Source organism: Pecten maximus, chromosome 19, assembly GCF_902652985.1.
Source record: "Pecten maximus chromosome 19, xPecMax1.1, whole genome shotgun sequence".
NCBI classification, from domain to species: domain Eukaryota; kingdom Metazoa; phylum Mollusca; class Bivalvia; order Pectinida; family Pectinidae; genus Pecten; species Pecten maximus.
The window spans coordinates 1,965,022-1,988,989 of NC_047033.1; the positions used below are offsets into that span (position 1 = coordinate 1,965,022).

Below are 23,968 nucleotides of genomic sequence, written 5' to 3' on the forward strand. Positions count from 1 at the left end.
TTACCAAAATTGTCATGTTTGCATATTAATTAGCGGCATTATATTTAAAGGTCATATCCTTATACCGTAACTTATATTGCGAAAAGAAAACATGTTAAATTCAATTTATCATCAAAAGTTTTTTTTTTTCTATTGTGGTAGAAACAGGTCACACAAATCCATGGTTGTTGTGTGTATGGTATTTCTTTCACACTCGCTAGTTACATTTCAAATAATAAGTTACCAAAAACACTCGATAAAGCTTTTGAAATATAACTAGCTCGGTAAAAGAAATACCGTATCCAGCAACCACTCGTTGCGTAACTTATATATACACATATGATAGTAGAGTTTTTGCTGGAGAAAATTTCATTAAGAATATATATATATATTAATTTAGAACTTGGAAAGGTCAACAGAAGAAAACGCACATTTCATAATTCAGAAATGAAAGATATGTCGACTTAGGACTTGAAAACATCAATAGAAGGAAGCATACAGTCTGTTTTGAGAAATAACTGAAACCATGGTCTATACAAACCCACATCTACCTCAGATTCAGTCAATAGATGCACAAATAGAAAGTTATTTTAGGTATCATAATAGTTTAACAGCTGTTATTGAAACAAAACCTTTTCGCATTATATTTCCTGGAGAAAATATTAAAAATTGTGATCAATAATAAAATGATAGTATTTTTTTTATTATTGTTTTTTTTTTCTCATTCAACAAGAATTTCAAATGGATTTTGAGCTAAGCAGTTTTAAAATCAATAGAGGCCCATTTAAAATTTGACAAATGAGAAAATGGCTTTGACGAGGAAGGATAGAACAGCTGAGATAAAAGAATACAGTAATGTGTTAACACTGTAGTACAAGCAAGTTATTTTTTCAGTTAACAAAAGTATACCAGAAATCTTTGATATTCCAAAACAAGTATATCCCATTCTAAAACAAGTATATTATCCCATTCTAAAACAAGATTATTATCCCATTCTAAAACAAGTAGATTATCCCATTTTAAAACAAGTATATTATCCCATATTAAAACAAGTATATTATCCAAAATTAGACTTAACATCTATTCGGTAATTGATTTTGCATTTTCAATATTGACTTAAAACTAGTTTCAACTACATCAAGTAAATTACAATGATATCAATTGAGAAACTCAAAAAATACATTTAAATCATTATACAGATTTCCGTTTTCTAATAATTTAACTTATAAACACAAGTTACGCCTACTTTTTTAGATGGAAATGCAAAGTAACAGAACATCAAAAGAGTTCATTTCTCTTTCATTTGTAAATATATCCATTGTAATCATTTCAACGAAGAAACGAAACTTTTTACCTCTAGACAACCTACTACATATTTGTTTTTACTAGTAGTTCTTTATTATAATAGATACGATTATGTAGAAGCTCTAAGTAATTACTTTTTAATATTTTAAAGGTAATATCAGAACTTTTTCCTGGTATATGATTAATGAAGAATCAACCTGCTGTACAGTGTAAGTAGATGTGATAGACGTCTTTATAGAAGTGACAGTTAGTCCAGTGCTATACAGCACGCCCCAGTCACAGGCAGTGCTAGAGGTGTCTCACCCTTGTCTTTATTTGCTGGTAACTTTCCAAAGAGTTTTTCCAACTCTCCTTTGAAATTGGGTTTGCCTAAAATATCAAAAAGCTTTACAACTTAAAATCTGGTCTTCATTTAATTATCCGTGTACAGGGAGTTATCTTTCCTTTGTAACGATTTAAAAACAATCTACAGTCATCGTCTCTCATAGAGTTTTCTTTTAAATTTACCAAGCTTGTCCTTAATCAAACATTTCCATAAAATTAATTGCTTCATAAAGTAACTTTACGTCAGTGTCTCTTATACTATTCAGTCCATAATGCTTTCTATTCTGAAAGAAGAAATGTATTCAGAATCACAAAGAAATATACTGATGAATCCTGAAATATAAATTCAAGCATATAAATATTACTAAGCTGATTCAAACATAATGTTCACTGAAAGAGAAGAAACACCAAAACATTTTGTGGTTAGTAAAGAAACTAGAAACAGGCATCTGTTACTGTGAAACGGAAATCAGAATCAATTCTGAAAAACAAACCTAATTAAACAAACTTTTAATAAATTGCCAATTAGGTCATTGGCCAATGGAACGATGTTAAAAACGTAAATAAACAAATAAAACACAAAAAGAACGACACCATCAAATAATTACGGTTAGAATCACAATATCAATATGTTGTATATGACTGTTTGTAATGTAGTCAATACATTAACCAATAATTTTCTAAGGTTGCATTGGTCTGGATCAGTGACCTTCACAATATAACTGGTGTCATCTTTAAAGTTTAAAAAATACAAGTAGTGTTACCATCCAGCTTTGAAAACATCAAACAATCAGAAAATGTGAGGAACATTCCAGTTTTGAAATCAACAACTCAGAAAATGTGAAACATCCAAATTTGCAATCATTAGCCAGTAAAGAGATGTGTAACATCTGAGCTTTGCAGTCAGTATTATTAGCTAATCAGAAAAAGTGACAGCTCAGCTTTGCAATCAGCAGCCAAACACAATCAGGAGCTTTTGCGTGCAAGCTCACCATCCTCAGGAATGGTGGATAACTCCTCTTCCTCTTGTGGCGGATTAACCACAATTTTTTTGGGCTCTTCCTTCTTTTTTGGTGTTTCAGGTGGTTTTTTTGGAGGAATATCGGCTTTTTTACGTGGCATTTCCACTTTCTTTTGAGGCACTAAAAGTTCACCACAAATCATTTGATCAAATACGTACATGATTTTCTACATCATTGATATCACACACATCAAACTTATATTTCGTATACAATAATAACCCAGTTCTTTTTATCATGGCAATATTCCAATCGTAGTTTTTTTTTAAAGTACATACAAAGATAAAACTTTGATTAATAATGACAATAATAATTCACAATAGCTCTACAAAACGAAGCAGACAACATGGTATTCATAGGGAAACGTTGGGAACTGTAGATGTGTAGAAAATGAATACAGTCATGTAAAGAGGGATATGATAATTTCTTCATCAAAATAGCAATTCATTTAACTCAAAACAATCTACCAGAAATAAACTTAAACATGTATTCCTTTTTCAAAAATATGAGTATTTTTTTTACCTTACTTTGGGAAAATATCAAGTAAAAATTAGGAAAGGCAAAATGATAGTCCACAAGTCAGATAATGATCGAGAAAAAAATACAGGTATCTAAAAAATAATGAAATAAACCAAATTAAAACAAGTTTAGAAATTGTGAGGATAAGGAGTTTTGTGGAGAACTGAAGTCTGTGTGTGGAGATAAGTAGTCAACAGTGATTAAGTGATTACAATTTATTTGATAGTAACGGCATACTGTGTGAAGGAAACCTGAATTCCATAGAAATTGTTTTGGATTAAGATTTCATAAGCATTTCGAGGACAATATCAGTGGCTTTATTTTATATCAAAATAAGTTTGAAAGAAATTAACTAGAAATAAATATAAAAAAGTCATGGGCATTTAGACTACATGGCAAGGTTAACATATATGTTAACTTCAGAGTTCAATGTCATGCAGATTAAAAAAGGGCAAATACATGCCCAAGTTGACAAGAGCAATTTGGTTCTACATGGAAAAACTTCCATCGAATTATGATCAATGTCATAAAAAGAAGTCAATTGTTCGATAGTGCACCAGTGAACTGCGACGGCTTTGCATAAAGGCCAAAGGGCAAAGGGCAAATAACATATAATGTCAAGGTACAAGAATACAACAAATCAATGCAGTGTATATTGCACAAACGTGAGCAGTTTATCAGGCCATTTATCACCAAGATCAGTGTCACAATAAAACTGTGGAAATGACAATAGAATACTGGAATACAATGGGGAGTTCACACATACGTAGTATACACCACTTACTCTCTGGGGTTGATTCTTTCTCTTCTGATTTATAAAATTAATACAAAAAATATATGAACAGATAGAAGCTTTGTATAACTTTTTATGTATTCATGTGAAACACAATGTCTGGAGATTATAAAGATAAATGCAAATGTAGAATTCCGATAATTAATAGTCTAGACTAATATCGTATGCACGCAAATATTAAAATTGTATTGACAATGAAAAATGTGCAACAATCAGGAATGCAATGTATAAAAAGCTATCAATTATTCCTTATCTAATGAATATTAAATAATATCCAAACAAAATACACAAACAACAAATTGTATCATATACTAAATTCAAAGTAGTTTTGATTCATTCATCAATATAAGTTAGTAAATTACGGAAGTTAAAACAATGAGTTTAAATACGAGTTAATAGCATACAATTGAAATAATGAAGGATATAATATGATATCAAACATTAAACAACATCTTATATGAAGTGTGAGTAGTGAGCCAGGCAGAATACCACAAAAAAGGGTTATTCTAGACGAGGTAATATTCTTATATTTTGTTAGATTGAAGCAATATATTTGAATCTTAGAGTGCCTAACCTGATCTTAATCAAATAATCATTTAGGTGGAACTGGATAAAATTACATCATAAAACTATGCTTATTGTATTTTAGACAGCTGATTGTGAATGTGACAATTTTCAAAGAATATGTTTGGAATTATTCAAATTATTAAATCTTTATTGGAATCAGTTCCTTTTTTATCTGACCCAAATTTACATTATAGATTGAGAAAAATGCAACAGTATTACGGAGTCCATTACAGTAATTATGACAGTTTGATAACTTTGGTTATTGTAACAGCTTTACCATATATATAATTCATGTTTTGAGTACTACCTTTAACCATCTACCTAAAGATTATCATTTATTCAATTAATTTAATATCTATGAAAGCAAACGTCTGGAAAAGTGGTTGATAACTGTATGTATTAATGTGAAAAATGATATGTCTTATGTTAAAACAAATGTTTGTGTTGAACATTGCATTTGGTAAAAATACAACGGGAACACGATGAATATTGAAAACAAAAACATCGAAACAACAGTTCCCATACAAAAGTAGGCAGACATACATTTTTTGTAGAAGTACAAAACCACACCTTGAACATAGGATGATGTTATAAAAACAAAACATAACACTTATTGGTTGTATTTATTAAACACAAAACATAACACGTATATGTAATGATAGATTGTGACATTATCATATTTTAGCTGTTCACATTTATCTTTCTCAACATTTTACAAATTTTCAGCACTTTTAAGATCAATATTAGCTAAAAACCCTTTTACAAAACAGATAGTTCACTTCTTTTTATACTAATAAGTTTTCATGACGGAAGGAATATACTGATCATTTAATGATAATATGTTATCACGAAGAAAGGGAGATATCTCATTGATTCAATAATAGAAAGTTTTCATGCATGAAAGAATACAACTCATTTCATTTATTGAAAAAGTATATTTTAACATTCATACTTCCAAATCAACTAAAATGTCATAATGTCACAAATAAAATATGTATTACAGTATCAGTAAATTCAGTACACATCACCACAGGTAGATTAACCTCACACACTGTGAGAATGATTCCTCACCAGGTTCGGAGGGTTGTGTTGGCTCTTTAGACGGAGGATCTACGGGGCCGTACAGTTGTTCTAACTCGTTTGTCTGTTTCACTTTTCCTGATAGAATATCAGCGTACATTGGGTTGATACATATACATATACACAGTCTCAGTCAGTGTATATGGCATCTTCAATTAAACACTTGAAATAAAACTGGCGTGCAATCAGTCCTCGTTGGGGCCATCCTACCTTTTTCTTTTCTTTTTTACTCCAGTCTAGGAATATCTTGTTTATAATTTTGAGTTTTCCGTTTGTTAACCTGATATAGATAATATTGACCCCAAAACTTTCGCCACCATTACTGATGAAGAAAATTCAGAAACATAATATTCAGCTTTTTCCAGTTTCCTTAAACCAGGATATTTGTCGCTAAGATGTTTTTGATTGAAAAAAAAAAAATGTCTGCACAAAAAAGTTCATTTTTATGAAATATAGAAGCAATAAAGCATCCAATCACTTTGTGGTCAGAGATATCAAAAGTACACAGCATACAGAAAATAAAACATGATCGAAATAAAATCCATGTAATGTTTCATTAACAATACCGCTACTGCTACAGAGAACACAATAGCAAGACTTAAACTAACCACTACAGACGCAAACATACTATAAACACTATATTTTATAAAGCTTTAATTTACGATATTAATAAATACTATATTTTAAAAAGTTTTTAATACAACCACATTAATTTTGTTTCCTCCATTTTTAGGAAACCTTATAAACGTTCCAAAATGTACCTAGTTAATTCCAAAATTATCAAAACTGTTCAGTTGATACAGTACATAAATACATTAAATGGAATTTATACCAAAATTCAAGTTTATTGAACAATGATATATTCAAAATTTATAATTTGCTATCGCATACATTAAGCTACTATAGTATCAAAACTATTTTAAAAATGATCTTACCCACAACAAACTCATCACGTTTCTCCAGCTCGGATTTGCCTTTCTGTGACGTATCGGACACCTTACTCTTCTTGTCTGAAACACGACTCTTAGCACTCCTAGTGCTCTTCTCGTCCGACTTCTTACTGATGTCGGATTTCTGTTGTTAAGAGGGAAGGTACAAACATATTAAAATTTATCTTATCAAAGGAAAAATGCATTCATCAATTATCAATTTTTTTTTCGTGGGGTTTAAATACAATCATATCAAAATTTCAGTTTTCTTAAAAAAGAAAATAAGTTCAAAATATGTTATATCAAAATTTCCGTTGACCAGAGAGAAACATTAGGACCAATTTGATAAGATATGTATGTTCATTATAATCTTTACAAATTCAATACATTATAAAAAGAACAATTTCCCAATAGTTATATCATGCATTAAAATGGTATTATCTACAAGGAAAACGTAATAACAAAATGCTTACACACAAAGTCCAATCCATCACACAGTACACAAAAGAACATGCACGAGTAATACAATCGTTAAGATGGAGTCTTACAGAAACAAAGTTATGGATTTAGGAATTGCATTATTATTTGTTCGATATATTTAACAACTTATTAAAAAAACAGCTTCTCATGTACAAAAATACCTATTTTCTATAAGACACACCCATTTTAGGCATAGAAACAGCAATGTCCTATAAGACAAACCAGTTTTATAGACAAATTAATCTTTCAGGTTTTGAAACTCAAATTTTCAATTTTCCAACCATCACACAACATGCAAGGTCAGAGGTCATATCAGCAGTAGAGTAAATCTTACAGCATTTCCCTCAATCAGAAGGCAGTCATGCAAAAACCCTTACAAAATGGCTGCACCGACTCTGATGACTTTGGAAACTGTTTCGACTTTGAAGACTTCTGTTGCTTTTCCTACTTCTAGCTCTCTAATTGGTTAATAAAATGTAGCAGTTTCACTTTTTTATTTCAGATTTAAAACTGATTTCTTGATTTTTTTTACAAACGATTTTAAAAGATATTTTTCTGCTGAAAAAACACCTCATATATTTTACGTATTTCTGTTGATGGTGAACATCGGCTTAAAGACATTTCTAAAAAGCCTAAATTCATGATATTTTATGAAAGAAATATAAAAGTTCATATGCAACAAAAAAAAAAAAATTTTGTTTTAGAAATTAATGGAAATCAATGTTTTCACTTTTGAAAACTCATATGAAATCGGACATATGAAATCGGAGCCTTTTTTGGAATTCTTAAGAAACTATTCTTTATAAATCGGAGCCCTTTTTTGGAATTCTTAAGAAACTATTCTTTATATAAAGAATATTTGAAACTCTGAAAGTGTTCCAGGCTATTGATAACGATAACAGTAAAATAGAAAAAAAAATCCTCACTTGTTCATCTGGAAGTTTGGGTTCCTCCTGTATGGGTGGCTCTGGCTCCTGTTTCGTTTGCTGCTCCTCGATTTCCTCAACTGCCTTTTTGAACTCGTCGACTTGGGGCTCAGCTTCTGATTGAAATGATATAGTAGATTTTTTCTCTGCATCGGCCACCTCCGGCGGCTCCTCAACAATGGACTCTCCCATTATCGATGGTGGTTGTGACTTACCAATTTTTTCTGACGGTGCTTTTTCCGATGGAGCTCTCTCTGAAGGAGCTTTTTCGGATATTGCTTTTTCTGACATTGCTTTCTCAGACGGCGCTTTCTCAGAGCCAGACTGAGATGCAGTGCCATACTTTATTACGTCAAACTCGCCAACATCAACATTTGAGGTGCGGTCTACTGGAATAGACCCAGGAGCCTTCTTTCCGTCTGTAGGGAGGAGGACAAATGGAAAGAGAGCAGAGTTAAGCCAAGCAATCTACGCAGCAAACCATTACCACACTAGCTACAGTGGATGATATCCTAGGACACACAGCCAAAATTAAACATATCTTTGTGTTTTTTTAATTCTAAGCTTCAAACTTACCTGTGTTTTCTCAATTACTTGAACACTTTTATTATTATTTTTGGTGAATAATTCAAGAAGAAAAAATAAAACTAAAATACGTGAAATTTTAGCATTACCAAAATTATAAAAGTTATATGGACAAACATGAAATGAATGAATTTGTAATTTTCCCATTAAAATTGACATCTTAGCATTCAATGTTCCATTTTCAGATAACTCTTGAGGCAAAGCACCAAAACAAATCAAGTAAAAAAGAATTTGTGAAAATAATAACCGCTGTGCACACAAAAAAACGTTAATCTACTGTAAATGATACTAATAAATAGTAAAATTTGTAAATAAATAAATTAAATACAAATGAAATCAGAATTGTTATAACATTTTATGTGTATTGAGCTAGCCCACACAAACACACTAGCAAGGTATACACAGTGCTTGATTAAAACCAAATTAAGGTGGTACCCAACCCCCTAAAACTATCACACAAATATATCTAACTGAGTACCACGTTTTTATGTTTTCATCTACGAAGTACTTTCGGTTTTTGTTGTTGTTGTTTTTTTGTAAAAGGACACAAAACACACACAAAATAAATTGAATATCTTCACCCTATTGAGCCCATGCAGTTCTAATGGTATTTATTACAATTGTATCGTATATTTTGTTATATTTAGCATCTACAACAAAATAAAATTGTAACTAAAAGATTTAATTCATGAACATTAAAAATATCTACAAAAGTAACACAGTAACATAAGCAAAAAATAGTTAAAACAAAAATCTTAAAAAAGTTAAAAAAAAAATAATGATAATAATGAAAATAATGATCAGTCAAATAATGAAAAAAATTCCAGTCACCTCTATCTATTCTTAAAGAAGATAAATAAACTGAAAATAAATGTGAATCAATATAAAAACACCCTGTAACCAAAGCTAGCAGCGAGACGTTACCTTCCAACATTGGTTGGGCGAGGGACGAGGAGGAGTGGGAATTCAGGATATATAACCACAAAAAGCCAACAGTACATCGTCAACACATAACATAAATCACGCTATGACAGTAAAACCATTGAAACAGTTTTTATTAAAATTGTATTTCATAAAATCAGCCATTGTAAAATAAATACGGGATATTAAATGGTTTCGTGTTGAATATAACATGTCATTCATGAGTATGGCATAATATCGATAGTTTCACGAGCGCGAAGCACAGGTGAGAAATATTGATATTTTGTTTCATGAGTGAAATATAAATTATATTCAACGGGATACCATTCAATTTTCTTTTTATTGCATTTTTATGCTAAAAAACCAAATCAAAAATATGGAAAAGCAGTGTCAAAAGTACAGAAATCAGTAACATAATTCATGATGTAGTCTATTTCTGACGTAACTCCACTTCAACCTGACGGCGCATGTTTTAAAGGACTGATCAGCGCAATTTAAGCTTTTCTGCTGTTATTGGAGAATCTGTACATGTCAAAAAATTAGGCAATCGGCAAGTTTCAATGAAGTGAATACAAAGGTTCGCTCTGATTGGTCAAAAAACCAAAAAATAACTTTTTTTTTTCAATACAAAATCTTATATTTTCACTGCTTATCGCTTACAGCGAAAATACAGTTATATCATTTTAATAAATTTGTTTATTTCACTTGCAAAAATGCGATATAGGTTAATATTTGAAGATGATGACGATTTCATTATTTTTTTTTAATTATTATTTTTCTGAATAAAACATGAGCATTTGTGATGTTGGTTGTTGCATGTGACTTACTTTTGGACCCGGCGACGTATATATGACCCTGCTTTACTCCTCCCATCGCATTGGCCAGCTGGCTGCGGGATCGGATAACACTCCTACCACTGTCGCTATCATGAACGAGTTCGAGATCATCCGGAGTCAGGGATCCATTTGTGAGAGCCTCGATTACTTCCTGTGTAATTTCTGTATCGTCTGGTATGTTATCATTGAGACCTTGAGCTTTCACTACAAATGTTTAATATTTGTTTTTCTCGTTAAAGCTTAAAATATTTCAAAATTGCCTGTTTACAAGTGTTCCTACTTTCTAAATTTCAAATATCTAAAAAGATTTAAAACTACAGAATCATATTATCTTAATTATACTATATCTTTTTTATCAATAATTAATTGTTCATACTAGCTTGTAATCATCAATACGATGAAAGATTTAGGGGAAACAAATCCACTTTAGATTCAATTTGATTATTTTACGGGAGACAACTCCAACAGAGATTGGATATTTATTACATTTAACGACAATTTTATGGGAGACAACTCCAACAGAGATTAAATATTTAATGTATATCATTTATCATATAATTATAATTTCAGGGGAGACGACTCAAACAGCACCAACACATATCACAGACAGGAAACATTGTATATTAGTATTTGTGGAGTCTGTTGTATTGGTGTAGAGACTTACTGGCAGTGGTAAGGGAATCCTTGATTAATTCTCGGTACTCTCCAGCTGTCGGACCGGCACTCTTCCTTTTCTGTTTCTGCATCTCCATAATCTCATCAATAACCGTCTAAAAAGGGGAGAAAACTCTTGTAAGTAAAAGGAGATGATTGCTTCTAGCTCTGCAATATATGAAACTAGTAGTTATCTTTAGCAAATTAAGATCCTTATCCTAAAATAATAACATGCGAAAAGAATTAAATATTCAAAATTGTAGAAATCACTCAAGTATGTACAATGTAGGTGTAACCTGAAAACAGAAGTTCATTTCTGTAAAATAATCAGAAATTGGTAAGAGAGAAGGAGACGTTTTACAGTTTTTTTTAATATGTATGACTTCTTAAAATATGTCTGACCTAGTATATAATTGAATATGTAGTTATTGCAATTAATGTTCTTTGGACTATAATAATTATATTACAAGTATATAATACAATTCTTGTGACGTGAATGAATACATTGTCCGTTTGTTGTCAATACTAGCTGTGACGTAGAACATCTATAACAAACGTGTATATAATCTGATGTAAAACAAACTTGTATATAATCTGATGTAAAACAAACTTGTATATAATCTGATATAAAACAAACTTGTATATAATCTGGTGTAAAAACAAACTTGTATATAATCTGGTGTAAAAACAAACTTGTATATAATCTGATATAAAACAAACTTGTATATAATCTGATGTAAAAACAAACTTGTATATAATCTGATGTAAAACAACCCTGTATAGAATCTGATGTAAAACAAACTTGTATATAATCTGATGTAAAACAAACTTGTATATAATCTGATATAAAACAAACTTGTATATAATCTGATGTAAAAACAAATTTGTATATAATCTGATGTAATAACAAACTTGTATATAATCTGATATAAAAACATACTTGTATATAATCTGATATAAAACAAACTTGTATATAATCTGATATAAAACAAACTTGTATATAATCTGATATAAAACAAACTTGTATATAATCTGATGTAAAACAAACTTGTATATAATCTGATGTAAAACAAACTTGTATATAATCTGATGTAAAAACAAACTTGTATATAATCTGATGTAAAACAAACTTGTATATAATCTGATGTAAAACAAACTTGTATATAATCTGATGTAAAACAAACTTGTATATAATCTGATGTAAAAACAAATTTGTATATAATCTGATGTAATAACAAACTTGTATATAATCTGATATAAAAACATACTTGTATATAATCTGATGTAAAACAAACTTGTATATAATCTGATATAAAACAAACTTGTATATAATCTGATAGAAAAACAAACTTGTATATAATCTGATGTAAAACAAACTTGTATATACTCTGATATAAAACAAGCTTGTATATAATCTGATATAAAACAAACTTGTATATAATCTGATATAAAACAAACTTGTATATAATCTGATGTAATAACAAACTTGTATATAATCTGATATAATAACAAACTTGTATAAAATCTGATGTAAAACAAACTTGTATATAATATGATGTAACAAACTTGTATATAATCTGATGTAAAAATAAACTTGTATATAATCTGATATAAAACAAACTTGTATATAATCTGATGTAAAAACAAACTTGTATATAATCTGATGTAAAACAAACTTGTATATAATCTGATGTAAAAACAAACTTGTATATAATCTGATGTAAAAACAAACTTGCATATAATCTGATGTAAAACAAACTTGTATATAATCTGATGTAAAAACAGACTTGTATATAATCTGATGTAAAACAAACTTGTATATAATCTGATGTAAAAACAAACTTGTAAATAATCTGATATAAAAACAAGCTTGTATATAATCTGATGTAAAAACAGACTTGTATATAATCTGATGTAAAACAAACTTGTATATAATCTGATGTAAAACAAACTTGTATATAATCTGATGTAAAAACAAACTTGTATAATCTGATGTAAAAACAAACTTGTATAATCTGATGTAAAACAAACTTGTATATAATCTGATGTAAAAACAACTTGTATATAATCTGATGTAAAAACAAACTTGCATATAATCTGATGTAAAACAAACTTGTATATAATCTGATGTAAAAACAAACTTGTATATAATCTGATGTAAAAACAAACTTGTATATAATCTGATGTAAAACAAACTTGTATATAATCTGATGTAATAACAAACTTGTATATAATCTGATGTTAAACAAACTTGTATATAATCTGATGTAAAACAAACTTGTATATAATCTGATGTAAAACAAACTTGTATATAATCTGATGTAAAAACAAACTTGTAAATAATCTGATATAAAAACAAGCTTGTATATAATCTGATGTAAAAACAGACTTGTATATAATCTGATGTAAAAACAGACTTGTATATAATCTGATGTAAAACAAACTTGTATATAATCTGATGTAAAACAAACTTGTATATAATCTGATGTAAAAACAAACTTGTAAATAATCTGATGTAAAACAAACTTGTATATATTCTGATGTAAAACAAACTTGTATATAATCTGATGTAAAAACAAAGAAAATCAAGCATACTTTGTAGCAAATTATTGTGAATGAAATTTCACCACACAGCACACAAACACAAAATTAAATAATTTTCTAGCAAATCTGTAGCTTTCAAACTGATAACAAAAATACAGTACCATCCTTGTCCCGAAACTAAACAAGTTTTATATCAGCTGACAAAAGGCTCCATAATCATGATAATCTACATTAATTATTGCAACTGTTAAACAATTATCTGCTGAATGAGGTAAAATACCCAAAAGATTGCTGGCATATAATTTGTCCAAAATAATAAATCTTATTTCAAATAATGTTGATGTGTTTTGCTACACCAAATACGTACATAGTTTTACTCTTTGTTATTTGATGATAATTTGCACAAAGAGTACATACTGTACAGATCATTTTTAACACAAGGACACTATTTCAGTTATATTAACATTCATGCAGTTGTCTAGTATTATATATGATTGAGTTATTAAGCCAAGGGTTAGGGTTAGGGATAAAACCCTAACCCTAACCCCTAATAATCTAGTAGTAATAGAGAGAAGGAGAGTCCATTAATTTAGTATTAATGAGTGAGTGTTTACCTATCTCTCTTTACTGTACAGAATATCTTACAACATACTATCGGTATATATCCCTTCTCATTATTTTTATATTTTCTCTTCTACTAAAAGGCGAAATATTGGATGTTAAACCTGTTAATGACAATGATACTGTGAATATATCATATATATACATGTATGTGTGTGTGTGTTTTTTACCTCAACCATGCAGACAATTGAGTCTTAAACACTATAGTACCAATGAAGTTGAGCAATATGAACATACCGATCCCTTTGATTTATCAATACTTGGTTGTACTTAATTTCAAGAATATTAAAACTTAATAACTTTCACAAGCATGCGTTTATTAAAAACAAATCATTAAAGATGAATTACTTCATAATTAAACATCGAATTGTAACTTCAAATTACAACTTTTCAAAAGCATGCAGTTCATTCTAATTTCTAGCAAAACAAATTCTTAATTAAATCAGCATTATAAGTTTAATACCAGGAATTCAAGTTTACACCAGATAAGCCAGGGAAACTACAACAAAATAATAAATTACGATAAATTCCACAGATATCTTCAAAAATGTATTTTTGACAGAATCTAAATATGATTTTTTTTGTTTTCAAAACACAGAAAGAAAACTCTGTAAGTTAGAAAATGCAAAAAAAAGATTAAATTTCAAAAAAATCATACCCGAAATATCTTTATTTGAAACCCAAATATTTTTCAGCCGTACATGAATATTATACCTCAAACTCCCCAAATCACTCCAGTTTGTTATGACAACTCATATTTTTTTCTGCCACATATTCTTCTTAACATAGTATATATTACATAAAAATTGCATGTTAAATATAGATCATGATGCATATCTTATTACTTCATCCGTCTAAAAGGGAGGTTTTGAGAGAGGAGTTATGACGAGCAACGGTAAAGAGTTCATGTTCAGGTTTTAGAGGACATATCATACATCTACAGATGGAATATTACGTTAAAGAACTTGTTTATATTGTATTGGGAAGGAAACAGCTAAATATAAAAGGAATACTTCATTTGAAAGTGAACAAAAAGAAATAATGTTGAACGGATGGCAACACAATACGAGTGAAAGATATAGCTTAATTATTGTACTGTCTTGATGTTCATAGATAGTGAACAATTAAGAATGAATTATTGAATATGACATTGGATAGTTATCGAAAGAAACAGATCATATTCTTAGATAGTCTATAGCATTACACAAATGAAAAGCAGTGAACAATGTAAGGACGTTACGGAGGTGTGCAAATAATGCATAATATGGAAATCAAGAGGTAACAAATCATGCATGAAACTAGAAGTAATACCTTGTAAAGAAGGGAGCATACAGAGAACCATTGTTACGTGAATTTAGATTTACTTCGTAAAGAATATAACATATAGAACAATAAAGAAGGAAAATGTACCTTTATTGTATAACTAACAAAGCAGAGAACATCATAGAGAAGGATTATGTAAGTTATGGACGTTTTACTTGTGAATTTATACAGCTAACAGATGATAACGTTAGGATATATACAAATTCTTACACTCTCGTGGTTTTCCTGAATGGATTGACTGCGTGAAATTTGTCGGGGTGGGTGTCTCTCCATCCACATCTCCGCTGCTTGCTGTAAGTGGGTTAGACATCAATATATGTATCACATCAATTTACATATGGTTAATACAGGCAGTATATACGGTATAGGCAAAGACACAAACAGCATGAAATACTCCACTCCAGGAGTCAATTCAAAATCATCATGCGAGATATATACAACATTATAAAATATTGTTGTCAAGCCTTTATTTTAAAAACATTTACTGAGTACAAATTTATAAACATCATTAGTGTCTATATGATGAAAACAAATCAGGCAGCTTATATATGTATCACAACAGCAAAACTACACAGCTTTTGACGTCTGACCTACCCGGACGTCTGCCTCCAGATCCTTGCCTGTTTCAGACTTAGCACTAAGAACACTGGCAGCAACTTGCTGGGCATGCTCAGTGAGAGCATTCACAATGTCCTCCTCGGATATCTGTGATTTCACAGACCCCTCTGAAAATTTAAAAATATTTGGTTTAATAGAAGGTACAGAAAAACTATCTGTCGAGAACAAATCAAAGTTCTGTTGACAGAAATCCTTCCAACAATTTACCAAGTCTACTAAGGCCCTTTGATGTGATAAAACCTGACTTGGCTTTACATAACATTTTCAGATGATATGCATGGATAAATAAAAACACATGTATACAAAATTTATGTTTTGCTTTGAATTAACACTCTTATAATTTTTCTTGCAAAAAAATCAATGAAATTATTATTTTTTTTAAAAAGTTTCCTCCCTTGGCATTGAAAAGGTTTCTTCAATACATAAATTCCTATTGGTAAAATTTATCAATGCTATGATCGAATAGTCAACGGACATGAATCAATACCAAATTGGTCTATCAGCATTAAGTCAAACATTACGTACAACTTTATATATTTTTCTACTCGTTTATGGTTACAAGATGTACCTCTAATACAGAACACTCGTGTTGGATATATGTAACTAAACCTAGTAGTTAGTGGAATGACGTTTTTAAATTTCTCTCTTGTCTAGCTATATTAGGAAAGTGCATGTAAATCTAATTCCAGTTAAGATATTCAGCATCTTGTTATCTGAAATAGAATGACATCTTATCAAACATTTGTACTAAAGCAGAATGCTATCTTATCGTTCATCTATACCAAAACACAATGTTATCTTATCGTTCATCTATACCAAAACACACTGCTATCTTATCGTTCATCTATACCAAAACACAATGTTATCTTATCGTTCATCTATACCAAAACACAATGTCATCTCATTTCACATCTGTGCTAAAACAGAACAATACCTGCCCCAAAATATAACAACTCCGTTGTCGATGCTTGATGTTAAGTGTTATATCATTTTTTAATTAAAAATCAAGTTATATATAAAAATTATGTAGTTATGCCATACACGTTACCACTTCCATTAAAACATGATTTTGTTCATTAAAATATCTAAAACCAGGAATATATTTATATACACGTATTATATTCAGTAAAATCTCGGTATTCAGCGACAAATATAAAGGGAAACAATTTAAGTCTGGGATCAGAGTTTCTAGAACATTTCTAATATAATACATTATCTAACTCCACTTAAATAGAGTGATTTCTACAAATAAACCATAAGTCTTGTGGTAAGTGTTTACAATAGGTCGGTATAGATAGCAATAAAGCATTTGTTCAACAATGTGAAAGTAAACATCTACATAAATATCAATCATTTCACCAAGAGATGTCAATTAGATATAATGACGACTAATGACGAGCATGAATTATCATCCTTCTCATTCTATTCGAAAATACAACTTTAAAAATACTTTCTTCATTGAGAATATCAATAAACTGTAAACTTATCTACAGTAAACACGATTACGAGTCCATGAATTTGACAGGAAGCCAAAGTTACGATTTGGTGTACCGATATACCTCCATAAAAAGTTGACCTATTCCAGTGCATATATCTTACACAGGTGCTCAATCAAAACAAACATCACACAATAATCGGTGAGGTATTAATTAACTAAAGGGATATTCTGCACAAGTTATAAATTCTCTGGCTGTTCTGTACCTTTAAAGAACGCTTCCTAATGAGTTTTAAATTTAGTCATTATCAAAACATCTTTACTGTGATCAGCTTTCCCAAGCAAAACTGATGGGAATATCGGGGGCAATACACAATAAGACCACCTAAATGAGTGTACTAGTAAATCCGGAACTGAAGGGATCATTGACTTTATGCAAAGTAATTGGGTATATATAATGTAAATTTACTATCAGCATGGATCGCAATTCCATTGCTTTGCTATGCCTATTTCTTGTCGATTATTAAAAATGCACTTAAACATTGTTCTAATTAAGCGCAAACCTGTTGTGACACAATCAGGGTCATGTGAATGTTTGAACAAAATTGTATAAAGAAGTTACACAATTTAGATATTGTATGTTTCTTTATATGGTAAACTAAGGTATACGCTTTCAACAAGAGCATGCATAAAAAGATGATTTTGTACAAGGTACCATATGAAATCCTAACTTCTGCAGAATATGCCTTTAAGATAATATTGTTAAACCCTGAGATATATAGACAGCATGCGTTAATTTCGTTAGCAAACAAAAACAGCTATTTCCACGTCCGGTGTGCCGTTCAATGGGTTGTGATTTATTAATTTTCAACAGTTCTGTTGCTAAGATACGTGACTGGAACTCAGTGATGACATAACAAATGTCAGACAAAATTCTACCTCTAGCTGATTCCGGAACACTTTCAGGAACAACTTCCTGCTGTTCTATAACCTCGAGTTCCTCAGCGACAGACTTGACTAATGAGATTCGAGACTGTTGTCTAGATACATGGGGCGTCCTTTCTTTTTCTTTACTTTCTCGTCCTCCTAAATTTTCATCCTCCCCTGTATTTTCATCCCCTCCGGTATTTTCCTCCTCTCTCACTTCTGTGGGTATTTCCACAGGAGTTGACACCTTTGCCGTCTCCACGGAAACTTCATCAACTATCTCAGTTGGAGGGGTGCCAATGTTAGATTTTGCATTCTGAACAAACGTCACCTGGGAAACAGGAGCTGGACCTTCAGCGTTACTACTAACTCGGCTACCATCAGTTACCTTGGATACTGTTCCTTCCCCTCGAGTTTCCTGACCTTCACCTTCCTTCGATTCCTCGTCTATCTTATCTGGATGTGGAGTTTCTATGGCAACAGGAAGAGGTGTACTTTCCACGACACTAACAGATGTAAGTCTGCTAGGAGCAGCAGTTCCCTCCCCTCCCATGGAGGAGTTGAGATTCTCTGTACCAGGAGGTGCTGGGTACCGAGTAGAGAACGTGTCCTGGGCAGGAGTTGGTTCTGCCCGATCGTAATCCTCTGTTTTTTCTGTGGCACGACTTAAAATTGTGATATCTTTAGGCATTCTAAAGTAGACTTCTGAAACAACGAAGCATTTAAGGTCTAGGATTTTGGACTTAAAACTTTACAATTAATCATTTATAGATTTTATGCAAAATTAATTATTGTAGTCAAAAGTAGTTACATTTGACACCATGTCAGATAATGCTCATAAAATATTGGTACAATTTTGTTCCTTTTAACGAAAAAAAGTTACCCCAGATAAGGTATCAAAGGAGGGTTTACATAACAAAATCACAGGAATGACAGTTGATTTAACATGTATGTACATGTATATATACTACAAATACTAAATTATCATAATTCAGGTCTCTTGCATTCATTGATGTGTAACAGTTAAAAGACAATACCAAGTGCCATTTGTGTTCAAGGTCATCTGGCCAAGTCAAAACAATAAAACAGGATGTTTTCCTGAACATGTGCTTGAGTGAGATGTGGGACAAAATGAACAAGGCATCCATTTGAGTGAGATGTGGGAAAAAGTGAACAAGGTATCCATTAGAGTGAGATGTGGGACAAAGTGAACAAGGTATCCACTGGAGTGAGATGTGGGACAAAGTGAACACTGTATGGATTGGTGGTAAAGACCTTGTTTTGTGTTAGTACTGTAAGGATTGGTGGTAAAGACCTTGTTTTGTGTTGGTACTGTACGGATTGGTGGTAAAGACCTTGTTTTGTGTTAGTACTGTACGGATTGGTGGTAAAGACCTTGTTTTGTGTTGGTACTGTACGGATTGGTGGTAAAGACCTTGTTTTGTGTTAGTACTGTATGGATTGGTGGTAAATACCTTGTTTTGTGTTAGTACTGTAAGGATTGGTGTGAACCTTGTTTTGTGTTGGTACTGTACGGATTGGTGTGAACCTTGTTTTGTGTTGGTACTGTACGGATTGGTGGTAAAGACCTTGTTTTGTGTTAGTACTGTACGGATTGGTGGTAAAGACCTTGTTTTGTGTTGGTACTGTACGGATTGGTGTGAACCTTGTTTTGTGTTGGTACTGTACGGATTGGTGGTAAAGACCTTGTTTTGTGTTAGTACTGTACGGATTGGTGGTAAAGACCTTGTTTTGTGTTGGTACTGTAAGGATTGGTGGTAAATATCTTGTTTTGTGTTGGTACTGTTAGGATTGGTGGTAAAGACCTTGTTTTGTGTTGGTACTGTACGGATTGGTGGTAAAGACCTTGTTTTGTGTTAGTACTGTATGGATTGGTGGTAAAGACCTTGTTTTGTGTTAGTACTGTAAGGATTGGTGGTAAAGACCTTGTTTTGTGTTAGTACTGTACGGATTGGTGGTAAAGACCTTGTTTTGTGTTAGTACTGTACGGATTGGTGGTAAAGACCTTGTTTTGTGTTAGTACTGTAAGGATTGGTGGTAAAGACCTTGTTTTGTGTTAGTACTGTACGGATTGGTGGTAAAGACCTTGTTTTGTGTTAGTACTGTACGGATTGGTGGTAAAGACCTTGTTTTGTGTTGGTACTGTACTGATTGGTGGTAAAGACCTTGTTTTGTGTTAGTACTGTATGGATTGGTGGTAAAGACCTTGTTTTGTGTTAGTACTGTATGGATTGGTGGTAAAGACCTTGTTTTGTGTTGGTACTGTAAGGATTGGTGGTAAAGACCTTGTTTTGTGTTAGTACTGTACGGATTGGTGGTAAAGACCTTGTTTTGTGTTGGTACTGTACGGATTGGTGGTAAAGACCTTGTTTTGTGTTAGTACTGTAAGGATTGGTGGTAAAGACCTTGTTTTGTGTTAGTACTGTAAGGATTGGTGGTAAAGACCTTGTTTTGTGTTAGTACTGTAAGGATTGGTGGTAAAGACCTTGTTTTGTGTTAGTACTGTACGGATTGGTGGTAAAGACCATGTTTTGTGTTAGTACTGTAAGGATTGGTGGTAAAGACCTTGTTTTGTGTTAGTACTGTAAGGATTGGTGGTAAAGACCTTGTTTTGTGTTAGTACTGTACGGATTGGTGGTAAAGACCTTGTTTTGTGTTAGTACTGTACGGATTGGTGGTAAAGACCTTGTTTTGTGTTAGTACTGTAAGGATTGGTGGTAAAGACCTTGTTTTGTGTTAGTACTGTATGGATTGGTGGTAAAGACCTTGTTTTGTGTTAGTACTGTAAGGATTGGTGGTAAAGACCTTGTTTTGTGTTAGTACTGTAAGGATTGGTGGTAAAGACCTTGTTTTGTGTTAGTACTGTACAGATTGGTGGTAATGACCTTGTTTTGTGTTAGTACTGTACAGATTGGTGGTAATGACCTTGTTTTGTGTTGGTACTGTACTGATTGGTGGTAAAGACCTTGTTTTGTGTTAGTACTGTATGGATTGGTGGTAAAGACCTTGTTTTGTGTTAGTACTGTACAGATTAGTGGTAATGACCTTGTTTTGTGTTGGTACTGTACTGATTGGTGGTAAAGACCTTGTTTTGTGTTAGTACTGTATGGATTGGTGGTAAAGACCTTGTTTTGCGTTAGTACTGTACAGATTGATGGTAAAGACCTTGTTTTGTGTTGGTACTGTACTGATTGGTGGTAAAGACCTTGTTTTGTGTTGGTACTGTACTGATTGGTGGTAAAGACCTTGTTTTGTGTTAGTACTGTAAGGATTGGTGGTAAAGACCTTGTTTTGTGTTAGTACTGTACGGATTGGTGGTAAAGACCTTGTTTTGTGTTGGTACTGTACAGATAGGTGGTAAATACCTCGTTTTGTGTTAGTACTGTAACGATTGGTGGTAAAGACCTCGTTTTGTGTTGGTACTGTACGGATTGGTGGTGAAGATCTTGTTTTGTGTTAGTACTGTAAGGATTGGTGGTAAAGACCTTGTTTTGTGTTAGTACTGTAAGGATTGGTGGTAAAGACCTTGTTTTGTGTTGGTACTTTACGGATTGGTGTAAAAGACCTTGTTTTGTGTTAGTACTGTACGGATTGGTGGTAAAGACCTTGTTTTGTGTTGGTACTGTATGGATTGGTGGTAAAGACCTTGTTTGGTGTTGGTACTGTACGGATTGGTGTGAACCTTGTTTTGTGTTAGTACTGTAAGGATAGGTGGTAAAGACCTTGTTTTGTGTTAGTACTGTAAGGATTGGTGGTAAAGACCTCGTTTTGTGTTAGTACTGTATGGATTGGTGGTAAAGACCTTGTTTTGTGTTAGTACTGTAAGGATAGGTGGTAAAGACCTTGTTTTGTGTTAGTACTGTAAGGATTGGTGGTAAAGACCTTGTTTTGTGTTAGTACTGTACTGATTGGTGGTAAAGACCTTGTTTTGTGTTAGTACTGTAAGGATTGGTGGTAAAGACCTTGTTTTGTGTTAGTACTGTACGGATTGGTGGTAAAGACCTTGTTTTGTGTTAGTACTGAACGGATTGGTGGTAAAGACCTTGTTTTGTGTTGGTACTGTACTGATTGGTGGTAAAGACCTCGTTTTGTGTTGGTACTGTAAGGATTGGTGGTAAAGACCTTGTTTTGTGTTGGTACTGTATGGATTGGTGGTAAAGACCTTGTTTTGTGTTAGTACTGTACAGATGGTGGTAAATACCTTGTTTTGTGTTAGTACTGTACGGATTGGTGGTAAAGACCTTGTTTTGTGTTGGTACTGTACTGATTGGTGGTAAAGACCTTGTTTTGTGTTAGTACTGTATGGATTGGTGGTAAAGACCTTGTTTTGTGTTAGTACTGTACGGATTGGTGGTAAAGACCTTGTTTTGTGTTGGTACTGTACGGATTGGTGTGAAAGATCTTGTTTTGTGTTAGTACTGTAAGGATTGGTGGTAAAGACCTTGTTTTGTGTTAGTACTGTACAGATTGGTGGTAAAGACCTTGTTTTGTGTTAGTACTGTACGGATTGGTGGTAAAGACCTTGTTTTGTGTTAGTACTGTACGGATTGGTGGTAAAGACCTTGTTTTGTGTTGGTACTGTAAGGATTGGTGGTAAAGACATTGTTTTGTGTTGGTACTGTAAGGATTGGTGGTAAAGACCTTGTTTTGTGTTGGTACTGTAAGGATTGGCGGTAAAGACCTTGTTTTGTGTTGGTACTGTACAGATTGGTGGTAAAGACCTTGTTTTGTGTTGGTACTGTACGGATTGGTGGTAAAGACCTTGTTTTGTGTTAGTACTGTACGGATTGGTGGTAAAGACCTCATTTTGTGTTGGTACTGTAAGGATTGGCGGTAAAGACCTTGTTTTGTGTTAGTACTGTACAGATTGGTGGTAAAGACCTTGTTTTGTGTTAGTACTGTACGGATTGGTGGTAAAGACCTTGTTTTGTGTTAGTACTGTACAGATTGGTGGTAAAGACCTCGTTTTGTGTTGGTACTGTAGGGATTGGTGGTAAAGACCTTGTTTTGTGTTGGTACTGTAAGGATTGGTGGTAAAGACCTTGTTTTATGTTAGTACTGTAAGGATTGGTGGTAAAGACCTTGTTTTGTGTTAGTACTGTACTGATTGGTGGTAAAGACCTTGTTTTGTGTTAGTACTGTATGGATTGGTGGTAAATACCTTGTTTTGTGTTAGTACTGTATGGATTGGTGGTAAAGACCTTGTTTTGTGTTAGTACTGTACTGATTGGTGGTAAAGACCTTGTTTTGTGTTAGTACTGTATGGATTGGTGGTAAAGACCTTGTTTTGTGTTAGTACTGTATGGATTGGTGGTAAAGACCTTGTTTTGTGTTGGTACTGTACGGATTGGTGGTAAAGACCTTGTTTTGTGTTAGTACTGTATGGATTGGTGGTAAAGACCTTGTTTTGTGTTAGTACTGTACTGATTGGTGGTAAAGACCTTGTTTTGTGTTAGTACTGTACGGATTGGTGGTAAAGACCTTGTTTTGTGTTAGTACTGTACTGATTGGTGGTAAAGACCTTGTTTTGTGTTAGTACTGTATGGATTGGTGGTAAAGACC

The 23,968-nt window shown here is 32.3% G+C and overlaps 1 protein-coding gene across 22 annotated transcripts in view; it reads right to left on the reverse strand.

Moving 5' to 3' along the window:
• Window positions 1-23,968, reverse strand: part of LOC117318028 (trichohyalin-like) — a 109,379-nt gene that overhangs the window by 15,786 nt on the left and 69,625 nt on the right. For 14 of the 22 annotated variants that reach the window (XM_033873029.1, XM_033873006.1, XM_033873022.1 and 11 more), the window contains 12 exons: window positions 18,398-19,090; window positions 16,000-16,130; window positions 15,616-15,696; window positions 10,928-11,033; window positions 10,255-10,467; window positions 7,922-8,340; window positions 7,373-7,453; window positions 6,522-6,660; window positions 5,578-5,664; window positions 3,931-3,954; window positions 2,601-2,750; window positions 1,588-1,653 (listed from right to left, as the gene is read on the reverse strand). In XM_033873029.1, coding sequence (XP_033728920.1) covers window positions 1,588-1,653; window positions 2,601-2,750; window positions 3,931-3,954; window positions 5,578-5,664; window positions 6,522-6,660; window positions 7,373-7,453; window positions 7,922-8,340; window positions 10,255-10,467; window positions 10,928-11,033; window positions 15,616-15,696; window positions 16,000-16,130; window positions 18,398-19,090 — 2,190 coding nt within the window. The remainder of the gene's footprint in view (window positions 1-1,587; window positions 1,654-2,600; window positions 2,751-3,930; window positions 3,955-5,577; window positions 5,665-6,521; window positions 6,661-7,372; window positions 7,454-7,921; window positions 8,341-10,254; window positions 10,468-10,927; window positions 11,034-15,615; window positions 15,697-15,999; window positions 16,131-18,397; window positions 19,091-23,968) is intronic. The other 8 variants (XM_033873027.1, XM_033873026.1, XM_033873019.1 and 5 more) reach the window with 7 other exon arrangements.